This window comes from Pseudorca crassidens, chromosome 9 (genome assembly GCF_039906515.1).
Source record: "Pseudorca crassidens isolate mPseCra1 chromosome 9, mPseCra1.hap1, whole genome shotgun sequence".
NCBI lineage: Eukaryota > Metazoa > Chordata > Mammalia > Artiodactyla > Delphinidae > Pseudorca > Pseudorca crassidens.
The window spans coordinates 78,446,849-78,459,065 of record NC_090304.1 but is presented as its reverse complement, the minus strand read 5'-3'; the positions used below and the strand labels follow the sequence as shown (position 1 = coordinate 78,459,065).

Here is a 12,217-nt window from a genome sequence, read left to right as displayed (position 1 = left end):
AGTAAGAGGTTATATAATGTTTGAAAATTTTGTTTTCTTTCAACCTTGTTCTCCCAGTTAGCTGATGTAAGTAATCACTGCTTCCACTCTCCCCAACTAAATCTAAATCTAATTGTCAATTTAATTCTATCCAAGGGGCACATAGAAAAGTGATAAATTCCACTTCTTTTTAAAATTTTTTTAATATTTTTACACAGCAGGTTCTTTTTTTTTTTTTTTTTTTTTTTTGCGGTACGCGGGCCTCTCACAGTTGTGGCCTCTCCCGTTGCGGAGCACAGGCTCCGGACGCGCAGGCTCGGCGGCCATGGCTCACGGGCCCAGCCGCTCCGCGGCATGTGGGATCCTCCCAGACCGGGGCACGAACCCGCGTCCCCTGCATCGGCAGGCGGACTCTCAACCACTGCGCCACCAGGGAAGCCCACACAGCAGGTTCTTATAAGTCATCCATTTTATACACATCAGTGTATACATGTCAGTCCAATTCTCCCAATTCATCACACCACCACCCCAAACCCCCACTGCTTTCCCCGCTTGGTGTCCATACGTTTGTCCTCTACATCTGTGTCTCTATTTCTGCCCTGCAAACCAGTTCATCTGTACCATTTTCTAAGTTCCACATATATGTGTTAATATATGATATTTGTTTTTCTCTTTCTGACTTACTTCACTCTGTATGACGGTCTCTAGATGCATCCACATCTCTACAAATGACCCAATTTCGTTCCTTTTCATGGCTGAGTAATATTCCATTGTATATATATACCACATCTTCTTTATCCATTCGTCTGTCAATAGGCATTTAGGTTGCTTCCATGACCTGACTATTGTAAATAGTGCTGCAATGAACATTGGGGAGCATGTGTCTTTTTGAATTATGGTTTTCTCTGGGTATATGCCCAGTAGTGGGATTGCTGGGTCATATGGTAATTCTATTTTTAGATTTTTAAGGAACCTTCATACTGTTCTCCATAGTGGCTGTATCAATTTACATTCCCACCAACAGTGCAAGAGGGTTCCCTTTTCTCCATACCTTCTCTAGCATTTGTTGTTTGTAGATTTTCTGATGATGCCCATTCTAACTGGTGTGAGGTGAGACCTCATTGTAGTTTTGATTTGCATTTCTGTAATAATTAATGATGTTGAGCAGCTTCTCATGTGCTTCTTGGTCATCTGTATATCTTCTTTGGAGAAATGTCTATTTAGGTCTTCTGCCCATTTTTGGATTGGGTTGTTTGTTTTTTTAATATTGAGTTGCATGAGCTGTTTCTATATTTTGGAGATTAATCCTTTGTCTGTTGATTCGTTTGCAAATATTTTCTCCCATTCTGAGGGTTGTCTTTTCGTCTTGTTTATGGTTTCCTTTACTGTGCAAAAGCTTTTAAGTTTCATTAGGTCCCATTTGTTTATTTTTGTTTTTATTTCCATTACTATAGGAGGTGGATCAAAAAAGATCTTGCTGTGATTTATGTCAAAGTGTGTTCTTCCTATGTTTTCCTCTAAGAGTTTTATAGTGTCCAGTCTTACATCTAGGTCTGTAATGCATTTTGAGTTTATCTTTGTGTATGGTGTTAGGGAGTATTCTAATTTCATTATTTTACATGTAGCTGTCCAGTTTTCCCAGCACCACTTAAGTAAGTAATCACTGCTTCCACTCTCCCCAACTAAATCTAAATCTAAACGTAATTGTCAATTTAATTCTATCCAAGGGCACATAGAAAAGTGATAAATTTCACTTCTTAAAAAATGAAAACTTTCTGTATGGTAAAAGAAATAAAAGTAGCCAAGAGTTTTATTTCCAGGCACCAGCAGTTGACTCTGGCTGAAAAGATCTGAAGAGAAACTTATTAAAAGTATCTTAGGCAGTCTACTGCCTAATTATCAGGAGATGTAGAGAATCAGGTTAAGTGGGTTAAGTGCTGGGCCCTCAGAATAACACAAAATCATATGTAGAACTGCCCTGATGAGGAAACAGTCATCCTTGCTATAGTCCCATCAAGCACTAAAAAGAGCTACCATGATCCTTTCCTCACCAAGGCTACTGCTGTTCCAGGACTGCCCTAACTGAAAGCTGGATGCCTTTGCTACCACCTTTGCCATAAAAATTCAGGATTCTGTGTGTACCTCTTTCCTTAAGTTGCTCACTTTTCAAAAACTTGTTTTGCACTGATAAATCTGGTTGGTAGCCCTAGATCCCAGGTTTGTGCTCTGAGTGCAAAAGAGGCAAGTATTACACAGTGAAGGAAACCATCAACAAAATGAAAAGGCAACCTACTGAACAGGCAAAATATTTGCAAATCATATATCTGATAAGGGGTTAATATCCAAAGTACATAAGGAACTCATACAGCTCAATAACAACAACAAAACTCCTAAAAATCTGTTTAAAAAATGGGCAGAGAATCTGAATAGACATTTTTCCAAAGAAGACAAACAGATGGTGAACAGGCACATGAAAAGATGCTCAACATTAATCATCAGGGAAATGCAAATCAAAACCACAATGAGGTATCACTTCACACCTGTTAGAATAGCTATCAACAAAAAGACAAGAAATAACAAGTGTTAGCAAGGATGTGAAGAAAAGGGAACCCTCATGCACTGTTGGTGGGAATATGAATTTGTGCATCTACTACGGAAAACAGTATGGAGGTTCCTCAAAAAATAAAAAAATAGAACTACCATATTATCCAGCAACTCCACTTCTGAGTATTTATCCAAAGAATACAAAACTCTAATTCAAAAAGCTATAGGGACTTCCCTGTCGGTCTAGTGGTTAAGACCTCACCTTCCAATGCAGGGGGTGTGGGTTCGATCCCTGGTCGGGGAACTAAGATACCACATGCCTCAGGGCCAAAAAACCAAAACATAAAACAGAAGCAATATGGTAACAAATTCAATAAAGACTTTAAAAATGGTCCACATCAAAAAAGCTATATGCATCCCTATTTCATTGCAGCATTATTCACAATAGCCAAGATATGGAAACAACCTAAATGACCTAAATGTCCACAGGTGAATGAATGGATAAAGAAGTTGTGGTGTACACACACACACACACACACACAGGAATACTACTTAGTCATAAAAAAGAATGAAAACTTGCCATTTGCAACAACATAGATGGACCTTGAGGGTATTATGTTAAATGAAATGTCAGACAGAGAAAGACAAATACTCCATCGTTTCACTTATATGTAGAATCTAAAAAAACAGAACAAACCAAACCAAACAAATAGATACAGAAAGCACACTGGTTGTTGCCAGAGAGAAGGGCTGGGAGGTGAATGAAACGGGTGAAGGGGTTGAAGAGGTACAAACTTCCAGTTACAAAATAAGTAAGTTATAAGTATGTAATGGACAGCATGGTGACTATAATTAATAATACTGTACTGCATATATATATATATATATATATAAATATATATATATATATTTTTTGATGGTACACGGGCCTCTCACTGTTGTGGCCTTTCCCATTGTGGAGCACAGGCTCCGGATGTGCAGGCTCAGCGGCCATGGCTCATGGGCCCAGCCACTCTGCGGCATGTGGGATCTTCCCGGACCGGGGCACGAACCCGTGTCCCCTGCATCGGCAGGCAGACTCTCAACCACTGCGCCACCAGGGAAGCCCTGTACTGCATATTTGAAAATTGCTAAGAGAATAAAATTTAAAAGTTCTCATCACAAGAAATTTTGTAACTCTGTATGGTGACAGATGATAACTAGACTTACTGTGGTGATCATTTCGCAGTACATACTAATATCAAATCATTATGTTGTATACCTGAAACTAATATAATATCATGTCAATTATACCTAAAAACAGGCAAGTGTTTTGGATTCCACTTCGGACTTCCTAAAAAATGAAAGGTGGAAATCACTCCAAATCACATGTATGTTCAAGAAGTGTTGGGCAGTCAGAAAACATAATGATGTCCATGATGAGTAGTAAAGAAAAAAAAAAACAATAGACTGGGAGGAAATATTTGCAACAAATATGATTTAAAAGGTGGGGGAGGGGACTTCCCTGGTGGTGCAATGGTTAAGAATCCACCTGCCAATGCAGGGGACACGGGTTCAAACCCTGGTCCAGGAAGATCGCACATGCAGTGAAGCAACTCAGCCCGTGCGCCACAACTACTGAGCCTGCGCTCTAGAGCCCGCGAGTCACAACTACTGAGCCCACGTGCCACAACTACTGAAGCCTGCGTGCCTAGAGCCCGTGCTTTGCAACAAGAGAAACCACTGCAATGAGAAGCCAGCGCGCCACAACAAAGAGTAGCTCCTGCTTGCCACAACTAGAGAAAGCCCGTGCAGCAATGAAGACCCAACGCAGCCAAAAATAAATTAAAAAAAGAAAACAAAAAGGTGGGGGAGGATGACATCAATGGCTTAAAAAAAGCCCAATATTTATAAGAAAAACTGACAGCCTGATTTAAACATAGCCAAAGGCTACAAAAAGTCATGTAAAAATTACAAATAGCCAATAAACTTATGAAAAGATGCTCAACTTCAAGAGCAGTGAGAGAAATGAAAATAAAAACCAGAAGATATCATTTTTACTCATTATATTGGCAAGATTTTAAAAGACTAGTAACAGACTTCCCTGGTGGTCAAGTGGTTAAGACTCCGTGCTTCCACTGCAGGGGACACGGGTTTGATCCCTGGTTGGGGAACTAAGATCCCACATGCTGCACAGTGCAGCCAAAAAGATAAAAAAATAAAAAGAGTTTTGGTCAGAGTACCAGAAGATATGCACTCTTACATACTGCTGGTGGAAGTGTGAATTTTTACCACCTTTGGGGAAGTATTGGATACTATCTTGAACTTTAAAAACATGTATAGCTTATGAGCCAAGAAATTCCTCTTTTATGTGTGTGTCATATAAAAATGAAACCACCAATAGATAAGATTTATGTGCAAGGAATTTTTTTAATAGTATTGTTTGTGGTGTCAAAACCTGGAAACTTCAGTGCCCATCAGTAGAATGACTGAATAAAATGGCTGAATAATAATAAAATAAAAGTGGTTGAACACAGTATATCTATGCTAGATGGTATGCAGTTATTGAAAAGCAAGTATTAGAATAGAATGTAAGCTCCATATCCTTTTTTTCTTATTCACTGCTATATCCCCAGGGCCTGGCATTTAGCAGTTACTCAATAAACGTTTACTGTATTGAATTTGAAGGAAAGCCGTAAGTATTTTGAGTAGTTTAAAAGTAATATGTTTGAAAAAACAAAACAAAATAAAACCTCTATTTATATGAACATAAACAAAAGTATGGAAGTATATATACCAAACATTAACAAGTCACCTAAGAAGTGGTGGTTGTGTAGGCTTGTGGGAAGAGAGGGGTTGAGAGGGTTGGATTTGATAAAGATTGTTGACTCTTTGTTCTTTGTTGTTTAGATTGCTGCAGTAAATATCTATCTTATTCTGACACTCCCTTTAAGCTGTCACTCTCTTTTCCTAAATAGCTTTTTGAAAGAGGAGTCTATCTTGTTTCACTTCTCTGTCTACCAGTTATTCTTCTGTATCTGGCTCTTGCTCCCATCACTCAATTGAAAGTACACTTGACATCACAATTCCAAAAATCAAATGGACGCAGTCCCTGCTCTCATAGAGTTTACAGACTAAAAGGGAAGATATTAAGTAACACGCTATGAGTGTTATGAAGAAATGCAGCGTGCTATAATGCGAGTACGTAATAGGTAGATCTACTCTACTGGTTTTGGGAAGAAAGGTTAATGCAGAAAGAACATTTAGGTTTAGATCTAAAAGGTGAGTAGGAGTCAGCTGGGCAAAAGGTATACTGGTAAATTCTTAACAAATTCTTAAATACCCCTTCCTCCCAGCCAAAAGCCCTGATTTGTAGCACTTGCTGATTTCCAGGGTGGATTTCAAGTTGCCAAAAGCTTAACAACCAGCAAAGCTTCCTGAAAATTTAGCAGTTAGGCTGTCCTGAGCTGGTTCCAGCATGACACTGGCAAGACTATTTTTCAAGATGAAGAAAATGTCAAGTCTGTAAGGGGAGAATGGAAGGGGGACTTCCCACTGAAGACAAGTAATGAGGTTCAGTGTGACCAGAGTTGATGGGCTGATGGTCTGATGAGGTTGGGGAGTTAAATAGGACCTTGTAGGTCAAATCAAAATTTTTTATCTTAATCTAATATTGATCTAGATTGATCAATATTTTGAGCTTAAGGGCAGTTGGAAGACCCTGAAGAGATGTAAACAGAGGAAAGATGTGATTAGAGTCATATTTTTAAAAGCTCATTCCTGCTGCAATGTGGAGATGAATTGAGGGGCTGTAAAGAGACTGATTAGGAGGGATGGTACTACTGTAATCCAGAAAGGTCTGATGTTCCCATGAGAATGCTATCATGTCAAAATGATAGCAAGTGGGAGGGAGAGAAGTGGATGGATTCAATGAATATTTAGAAGAAGGGACAAAGGGAGAAGGAGGAATCAAAGATGACTCTTACAATTTTTGCATGAATAATAAGGCAGAATGAATGTTGTTTAATGAGAGGCAAAAGTGGAGAGGACCAGGTATGTGGGTGAAAATTAGTACATTCAACAAATATTTGTGAATGTCTACATTATGCCAAGCAAGACAAAGTCTCTGTTCTCATGTCTCCACATTCTAATGGTGGAGGTTAAAGGTAAACAATTTACAGGTATCATATATGCCCAATTACAAAAGTCTTCCCCCAAATTATTCTTCAGAAAAAAGGGAAGTTGCCTTATAACTTTAAAAAGTCAAATAAAGAGTGTTTGTGCAATTGTTTTAATTTATGTAATACATATCTTGAAAAGATACACATATGCTGGAATTAACCCCAATTAATACTCGTTCTGAATGCTTTTTAGAGGTCTTCTGAAGAATCAGCAAAAGGGGGAATTTAATTCAGTTTTAGTAATTATCCCTGGGGGGTATCCACTTACAATTACATTTTAAATGTCATAATGAAAGGAAGTAGGTTAAGTGGCCTGCAGTGAATTGGCCTGGAGCCAATGGAAATAAGTCTTCATAAAGGCCCCTCAAAGCAACAGTTGTTATTGAAATCACAATTATATACCTGAAGAATGAAGTTTTTTAAAGAAAACAAAAAACCCTGCCCTAATGTGTACAAATGGTATTTTGCGTTATAGAATTTCCAGTGAGACATTAGAAGGGATTCTCTGAATCTCAGATAGCTTTAGGAAAGCTGATATCCTTTGGAAAAATATTTGATTCACAAACTAGTTCCAGTGATAACAAAGATACTGATGTCAAATGCATGTGAAGATTTGCATAAACTTGTTTCATAAAATGTTAGAGTAGAAACATATTTCTAAACTAATATTTTATATAACACAGTTTAAATGTATGTTTATTATATGTCACAAATATGAAATATAAGTAGATGTTTGACTTTATCATCTATCTGGCAGACTGCTGATTTCTGATCCAATATCAAATCTCTCCTTCTTCCTTAAGGAATCCCAATTTTATTTGGGACAGCAATGTGCTCAGCTAAACATTTGCAGTTCCTAGCAGTCTCTGTGGTATGTGGTCCTGAGATGTAAGCAGAGTCTGGTCATGAGATATAATGTGTTGTGCGGATCTTCAGAAAACTCTGTAAATTAAGGAGGTCCCTTGCAGGACATATGGAAGATTCCTGTCATTATCCCTAGTCCATGGTGAGGATGCCAACACTATATACTAAGCCCAGAGCTTTCTCTTGAGACTCAAAGTGAGATAATATATTGAACTATCTAGGATATTTCCACTTGTATGCACCTCAAATTTAGCATGCCTGAAACTGAATTCATTTTCATTATATACTCTTTTCCACTTTCTGTGTATTTAAATTGGCCACTCTAATCAACCAAATCAAAAACTTGGTCATCCTACATGTTGCCCTTTGCCTAACTCTCAATTATCTTATCAGCCCTTGAGTACTACGTTTCTCATAAACGTCTCTCCAGGCTATCCCGGTGCCCCTGTCTTAATTCAGGGTATCACCATATACTGTCTGGAGGATAACAGTTTCCAATTTGTTCTCACTGCTTCCAGACTCAGTCCTAACAATCTACCTTCCATACTTCTGCCAGGTGATCTCAGTAAATATTACTGTCTTGCTGAAAACCTTTCAGCAACTCCTCAGCAGCTAGATAAAGTCTAAACTCCTTTGTACGGCACATAAAGTCTTATACAATATCGTCCCACCCGTCTGTCTAAAATAATTCCACTTTGTCTACCTGACAAACTCCTACTCATCTTTCAGGCCCTAGCTCAAGTGCCCTGTCTTTTGGAAACCCTCCTTTAACCACCTCAGTCAAAAATGACCACTTTCTCTTTTGTGCCACTACAGTACCTTGTGCATGCTATATTTTATATCACTTCTCATTCTGCAATGCAAGTTTTGGTCTGTTTCCTTCTCTTTAACTGTGTATTGTTCATCTGTACAGACTTAGGAACTAAAGAAATATTTGCTGGATGAATATTTCCTTCCTTCCTTCCATCCACTTACTACCTCACAAATAAACTTTTGGAACATAATTTGTTTTTAAGTTGAAAGGGAAAATTCATAATCTGGAATCCTAGTTTAAGCAGTACCCTTTGTTCAGTTATAGTTTTTGTAGTAGAAATGAAATGAAAGTTGGAGTCAAAGGCCTGGGTTTTGCCATTTGCTGGGCAAGCTTGCACAAATTATTTAACCATTCTGAGCTTCAGTTTCCTCAGCTGTAAAACGGGGGTCAAAACACCAAATTTACCAGATTGTTGTAAAGATTAGTGATAAATGGATAAAAAGTGCTGAAAGCTAAATCTGGCACACAGGAGTCACTACTGCTTTGGGAAAACACTTTGTAAAGTAGTATACAAATGTTAATAACAATAACAGCACTTATTATGAGCCAGGCATTTTGCTAAATATTTTATATGATTCATTGAATCTTCATAATAATCCCATCAGATATTCAGCATTATTTTCATTTTCAAAAAGACAAGCACTGTGATCATTTTGCAGAAAAGTAAACAGAGGCTGAAGAAGGTTAAGTAACTTGCCCAATGTCATACAGCCAGCAAGTGGCAAGAGTTGGAATTTGAACAGAGACAGCTAACTTGAGGCCAAATGAGCGGGGGATCCAGGTTTTGTAGGGCACTAAGCATAAATGATTTTAGGGACTCTAAGAATACAAAACATCTGCTTTTGAAAAACTCCAAAAACGTGAACATACTGCTGGAGTATCTCTGAGTTCCTTGGAAGGGGATTCTCTAAGTGAGGAGCTTTAGCTAGTGAGGGGCCCTGAAGATTCATTAGCTTCAAGGTAAATCTCCTTCTGGGCCATGCTCTTAGCCACAGTGCTTTATTTCCTCCAAATTAGTTACATGAGTAAAAATAATGATTGTATGAATACAGTTCTTTAAATTGAAATATGGGAATAATACTGTCTACCTCACAGGAAAAAATTAGGATAAATAAACATGAAGATATTGAAAATTAGTTTGAAAAAAATTGCCTGCTATTTGGAAATTTGTTGTGCTTTATGGATGAATTTTGATTTTGTTGAAGAACTTTGTGTCTATTAAAACTCAAATTAATTCTACACCCTTCTCTATGAAATTTTTCTGACACCAACGACCCTCCAATTGAGTGATCTTTTGTTTTCCTTGTGCCTAGGGCACCTTATATATCCTCCAGTATAGAAATTATTTTGTCTTGTAGAGAGTTCTTTACATTTCTAGCTTCCAAAACTGTACACATCACTTACAAGCTGGGATCAGGTCTCTTCATCTTTTTAATACCTCCCAGCAGGGATACAGTAAGTATCCAACAAATATTTATTGAGTAAATGGCTTATATTAAAAATTGTACAGCACTCTAAAATTCAGCAAATTAAAATCCTGATCTCCTTTTAAAAAAATATTAATTTGAGAGCCAGTACTGGCATAAATGAAAAATATTAAAAACTATACAAATCTTACCATGAATATTTGAGAAATGTCACTAATGCCATCATCAGTGGCATATTATATTAACATTATAACACTAACTTAGGTAAAGGGAAATAGACATTTAACCAATTTACCCTCTGTTCAGGGTTGAAGAGTATTCCACCCTCAACCCTCTACCCAAAATTCATGTCCTTCTTGGAACCTCAGAAAGTGACCTTAGTTGGAAACAGGGTTGTTGCAGATAAAATTAGTTAAAATGAGGTTATACTGGAGTAGGGTGGGCTCTTAATTCGAAATGACTGGTGTTGTTATAAAAAGAGAAGAGACACAGTCATGGACACATGATGAGAGAGCGCTACGGGACTTTGACAGAGGTAGAGATTCAAGTTCTGCAAGCCAAGGAGTGCCAAGGACTGCTGGCAACCATGAGAAGCTAGGAAGAGGTAAGGAAGGATTTGTCCCTATAGATTTCAGAGAGAGCATAACCCTGCTTTTGGACTTCTAGCCTGCAAAACTGTAAGACAATACATTTCTGTTGTTTTAAGCCACCCAATTTGTGGTACTTTGCTACAGCAGCCCTGGGAAACTAATTTCCCTCACAGTAAATATTTTGGTTTCTTAACTAGGCTAATATTTTCTTCACTGCACTATCATTCTGTATGAGATGATCTGATTTTTTTATTTGTTGGCAGTCTTGCCACGGGTCTGTAAGATCCTTGAAAGCCAGGCTCCTGTCTGTCTTGTTCCTTCTAGCAACCCCACCACTTGACAGAATTCCTAGCACATGGTAGCTCTCAGGAAGTGTTTGTGAATGAGTAAATAAACTATGTCAACTATGCTACAGTCAATGCCTGAAGGGCATGAATGGCAAAAATAATATCACAAACCATAACAGTATTTTCCATTTAATTGAGGATTAAAAAACTTCAGGATTTTAAATAACGTGAATGAAATTTAACAAACACACCAGAATTTGCACCTTCAAATGAGTTTTTCTCTTTTCAAAGCAGCTACCTCTACCAGCTAAAGACTTATTCCAATAACTCTGCCACTGCTTAAGACTTTTTCTGGAATTCTTCATTGGAACTGCTAATAGAGCCTGTACTCACAGGGTAGACTTGATTTCGAGAAACAACCAGAAGTACTTTGAAGCTAACCCTAGTAAATAAAGCTGGTGATAAAGCTGGATAATATTAGGTGTACCTACTAAAAGAGAGACCCAATTTTCTAGCGAGAGATTGACTTTTCAAAATAGAAAAGTTCTATATGGCAGGATACTGAAGATGAGCTAATTTATGGTGATACGAAATATAAAAGTTCCTCTTAAAACTGATCATTTGAACCTTTTTATTATTCTCAAACTCCAAGAAAACGACGTCATTAAGTAATGGCGTCTTCACAAGAATTTATGCCGAAGTGGGAAAAAATGTAAAATCAGCAGTGGTCCAAGGGACTCTCCAACCCCCATACCAACCATAACGAAATCATCCTTCCGATAAACCTGAAACGTCTGGTCAAATCCGAACGCCTGCGCCTTGATTCTACCCAGCATGGACCTGGGGCAGAGAAGAGAAAGACAGTCGACTAGGGGTAGCATCCTCTGGGGGAGCACATTCAGCCCGTCCCACCCACGAAGTCCGCCCCTCGCCCCTGTTACTGCTGCCTCCCGGTTTCACTCAGGAAGGGGCCGCCTCGCCGCCCGACCCGCGTCTCCGCAGGCGCGAAGACCGAGGGGCTCTTCTCTTCCTGCCCCTCGGCCTCTCACCACTGGCGGAGCCGGCTGGTGGTCTCCGGCGTGCTCAGAGACTTGAAGGTTTTCTGAGGCAGGAATCTGAAGTAGTAGCCGCCCAAAGGCACCAGCTCCCCAGCCGCCATCTCTGTATTGGCTGCGCGGAGCGACGGTCGTTTCCATAGCAACGCGGGGGTGGTTTCCATAGCAACGCGGCGGCCGTCGGGTGGGCCCGACGCTTCGGGGGCGGGGGCAGAGTGGGGCGGGGCCACGGGTCTACCTAGGCCGAGGAGACTCGCCTCCCGCCCGGCTGCAGCTAGCGGAGGAAGAATCCCCCTTGGGGTTTCGGGGCGCCGCTACCGCAGCTTCTACCTCAATTACCGTCACTTTCGCTCCTTCACGCCATGTTAGCGGTGCTGGAAACTAGGGGTCGGGGGCGGAGAAAAATTGCCAGTACATACTTGTTGAAATTAACTCGATAATAATTACGCCGCGTGGGTTAATTTCTTAGTCTCAAACGGTGTAATCTTAGATTTATA

The 12,217-nt window shown here is 39.4% G+C and overlaps 1 protein-coding gene across 2 annotated transcripts in view; it reads right to left on the bottom strand.

Moving 5' to 3' along the window:
* Positions 1-11,829, bottom strand: part of CFAP300 (cilia and flagella associated protein 300) — a 29,240-nt gene extending 17,411 nt beyond the window's left edge. For both annotated transcript variants that reach the window (XM_067747650.1, XM_067747651.1), the window contains exons 1-2: positions 11,715-11,829; positions 11,424-11,505 (exon numbers count right to left, since the gene is read on the bottom strand). In XM_067747650.1, coding sequence (XP_067603751.1) covers positions 11,424-11,505; positions 11,715-11,824 — 192 coding nt within the window. In that variant the 5' untranslated portion in view covers positions 11,825-11,829. The remainder of the gene's footprint in view (positions 1-11,423; positions 11,506-11,714) is intronic.
* Positions 11,830-12,217: the final 388 nt, after the last annotated feature.